We start from the raw sequence: 3,758 nt of genomic DNA, 5'->3' as shown, positions 1-3,758 counted from the left end.
AATCATAACAAAATTATAAATGGATTTATATTTTTAGTGGGTGTGTAGGAAAATCCACGTAAATACACCAACCACATGGTTTCAAGTAAAGGTTTTATTTTAAATCCAGATATAATATATAAATACGAACTTATTTAATGTTTAATTATGATTCATTTTTGTTTGTAACTGTTACATAGATATTTAAAATGTGATTCATCAATTGACGTAATTTCTTGTTTTTCTGGAACTAAATGTAATTTTTTCAATCGTTCTTCTAAGTGTAATTCTCATTTCTATCTCTCAATTTACTTTCATTCTCTTAGATCTGTAGTTATGTTTTACGTTGTCAATGTTCCACCTAGCGTCAGTATTTGTCAGTTCTTCACTGCCTAGCTGAACATTTGCTATTACTGCCTTTCTATTACTTTCTATTTCTATTGTTATTACTAATTTGTCTTATTTTCTCTCATTTATTGAAACTGGAATACTATGCATTCCAACTGTTGCTATATAACATATGTATTTACTATTCACATTTTACTTTAATTATTGAATCTTTAATTATATCAGGAAAAATAGACAATTCATTATTAAAATTTTTATTACTAATACATATTTCTTGACAATAGAACAAGCCGGATCTTACAGGCCTATTATTTATCGCTGCTACCTGTGATATCAATTATTTGAGAAACTGCAGTTAAATTAAACATAAATAATTTTATATAAAACTAGTTATACTAAAAAATTTATAGAAATACCAGATTACTATGTAGTGATATATATATATATATATATATATATATATCTTATATATAAAAATGAATCGCAAAATATGTTCCTAAGCGCATAACTCAACAACGCCTGGACCAATTTGGCCAAATCTTTTTTTAAAATGTTCGTTGAAGTTCAGGGATGGTTTTTACGGCGAGAAAAATTAGAATTATTGCTGGAAAAACCCTAAAAATAGCCCTTTTTGTTTGAATTTGTTTCGTGCATCAGTTGACAATTCATCTGTCATCTGTCAAAAGTCATCTGTAACAGACAACTTTTTTTTTTTAAATTTGATATGACTTGAACTCAAATCCTTTTAATCCGTACGAATTGTTTTATTTATTTTGTTGTTTTAAGTTTAAAGTTTGTTTAAAGTTTAATTCAAATTTTAAATAAATAAAACAATTCGTACGGCTTAAAAGGATTTGAGTTCAAGTCATATCAAATTTAAAAAAAAAAGTTGTCTGTTACAGATGACTTTTGACAGATGACAGATGAATTGTCAAGTGATACACGAAACAAATTCGTATATCGTGTTTTGTGCAGAGTGTTTAGTTAGTTAGTGTTTGTTTAGTTCGTGATTAGTGAAAAAATAATTTATATTTGATATGCCTCCTATAAGACGAAGCAATTTAGGTAGAAGAACCAGAAATGCTATACACCAAGCTAATTACCGATCTAATCGTACTGCACAAGAACGTGACGACGGAAATGAACGTGAAAGAATTCGGATATCACAAACGCGTGAAGCGCGAGCGCGACATTCAACTAATAATCGCGCAAGTTTGAATCCAGCTGCTTTCAGTTACGATGTGTCAATTGACTACAGTAACTACCAATGTGTTGTTATTGGTTCTATGAACTTGGTTTGCTCACACTGTAAGGCATTAAAATACAAAAACGAAGCCAATGGATTGTGTTGCGCAAATGGTAAAGTGAAATTGATACAATTGGATCCACCACCAGAACCATTGTACTCATTGGTTTCAGGAATAGGAACAGATTCTATACACTTTTTGACACATATTCAACAATATAACAATTGCTTTCAAATGACTTCATTTGGGGCAACAAATGCAGTTCGGGAAAATTTTATGCCAACTTTCAAGGTATGTATTATAGCAGTTACTCATAATTATTTTAGCGAACAAAATTTTCTGTCACCAAAGTTAAGATGTGTTACTAATCTTCAATTTCTTAATCATTACGAAATATATCACTTAGTCATCATATTATATGGTGATTCAGTTTCAGTGACACTTTTATTATATTTTATATTTGATAGATATTAGTTAAAACTAAATATATACTTTTTAAGATCAAATATTATTTAAGTTTGATCATTGACAATCCATTAATTTATACCACACCATAATATTTTTTTTATTTACAGATACAAGGGCAAATATATCACAGAGCAGGTTCACTGTTACCAGTGTCAGATAGCGACAACAAATTCCTGCAAATTTATTTTATGGGCAATTCACCACAAGAAATTGATCTGCGTTGTGCACATAACAATTTAGTAAAAAGGTCTATTGTAGAACAATTACAAACTTTATTTCATCAACACAATCAATTGATTATATTGTTTAAAACTGCCCTGGATCTGATGCCATCCGATAATCACAAAATTGTAATCAGAGCTGATAAAACACCTGCAGGTCAACATACAAGACGTTTTAATGCACCAACTATTGATGAAGTTGCTATCGTTGTAGTTGGAGAAAACTTGGAATCCCGTGATATTGTTTTACATCGTCGGAATTTTCAATTACAACCTATAAAGGAAACACACCGCTCATATGATGCACTGCAATATCCCATTATATTTTGGCAAGGTGAAGATGGCTACGATTTATCAATAAAAATGATACATCCCATTACAGGTAACTAAAATATTAGTTTAGCTATGGCGATAATATCTCAGTCACTATATTATGTATTTTAATTTTATATTTGAATGTTATTAAAACAAAATCTGTTTACAGGTTCTGAAACCAACAAAAAAGTCAGTTCAATGAACTATTATTCATATCGCCTAATGATTCGGGAAAATGCAGATAATCACATATTGAAATGTCGGCGATTATATCACAAATATGTTGATGACATGTATGTTAAAATTGAAACGGAGAGATTAACATTCATCAGGTTGAATCAAACCAAACTCCGATCTGAAGAGTATATTCACCTTCGAGATGCGATTAATACTGATGGAAATGCACAGAATGTCGGTCGGATGACTATTCTTCCAGCAACATACATCGGAAGCCCTCGGCATATGCACGAATATGCTCAAGATGCCATGTCGTATGTTCGTCATTATGGTACAGCAGATTTGTTCATCACATTTACATGCAATCCGCAATGGATAGAAATTAAGCAGGAGTTATTACCTGGGAAATCATCCATTGATCGTCATGATATTACAGCCAGAGTCTTTAGACAAAAGTTGAAATCTTTAATGAATTTCATCGTAAAACATAATGTGTTTGGTGAGACACGCTGCTGGATGTATTCTGTGGAGTGGCAGAAACGAGGATTGCCACATGCACACATTTTGATTTGGTTGGTTGAAAAGATAAGGCCAAATGAAGTTGATGCAGTGATATCAGCTGAAATCCCTAATGTACAAGTAGATCCTGGATTGCATGAGGTAGTTATCAAAAACATGATACATGGTCCCTGTGGAACTCTTAATCAAAATTCACCGTGTATGATGGATGGTAAATGTTCAAAACGATATCCACGGACATTAATATCGGAAACAATTACTGGTAATGACGGTTATCCATTGTATCGTCGCAGATCGACAGCAGACAATGGAAAATCAACAATTGTCAAATTAAATTAACAAGATATTGAAATAGATAATCGTTGGATTGTTCCATATTCACCCATTTTATCAAAGACATTCAAAGCACACATCAACGTTGAATCTTGCCATTCAGTGAAATCGATTAAATACATTTGCAAATATGTAACCAAAGGGAGTGATA

The 3,758-nt window shown here is 31.6% G+C and overlaps 1 protein-coding gene across 1 annotated transcript; it reads left to right on the top strand.

Moving 5' to 3' along the window:
* Positions 1 to 1,263: 1,263 nt before the first annotated feature.
* On the top strand, positions 1,264 to 2,653 carry LOC143193696 (uncharacterized). Its single transcript, XM_076400011.1, has 2 exons — positions 1,264 to 1,865; positions 2,150 to 2,653. The coding sequence occupies exons 1-2, from the start codon at positions 1,365 to 1,367 to the stop codon at positions 2,651 to 2,653; spliced, it is 1,005 nt and encodes a 334-aa protein (XP_076256126.1). The 5' UTR covers positions 1,264 to 1,364.
* Positions 2,654 to 3,758: the final 1,105 nt, after the last annotated feature.

Source organism: Rhynchophorus ferrugineus, unplaced genomic scaffold (genome assembly GCF_030347505.1).
Source record: "Rhynchophorus ferrugineus isolate W39M unplaced genomic scaffold, kcgeb_rfMv2 rfM3, whole genome shotgun sequence".
Classification (NCBI taxonomy): domain Eukaryota; kingdom Metazoa; phylum Arthropoda; class Insecta; order Coleoptera; family Curculionidae; genus Rhynchophorus; species Rhynchophorus ferrugineus.
Note: the sequence above shows the minus strand (reverse complement) of the source record. Positions and strands in the feature narration are given on the sequence as shown.

What these genes read in the sequence shown, in the direction of transcription:
- LOC143193696 (XM_076400011.1), top strand. Translation starts at nt 1,365, where the DNA reads ATGCCTCCTATAAGACGAAGCAATTTAGGTAGAAGAACCAGAAATGCT. An exon ending in ATTTTATGCCAACTTTCAAG is followed by an intron (nt 1,866 to 2,149) that starts GTATGTATTATA and finishes TTTTATTTACAG; the next exon opens with ATACAAGGGCAAATATATCA.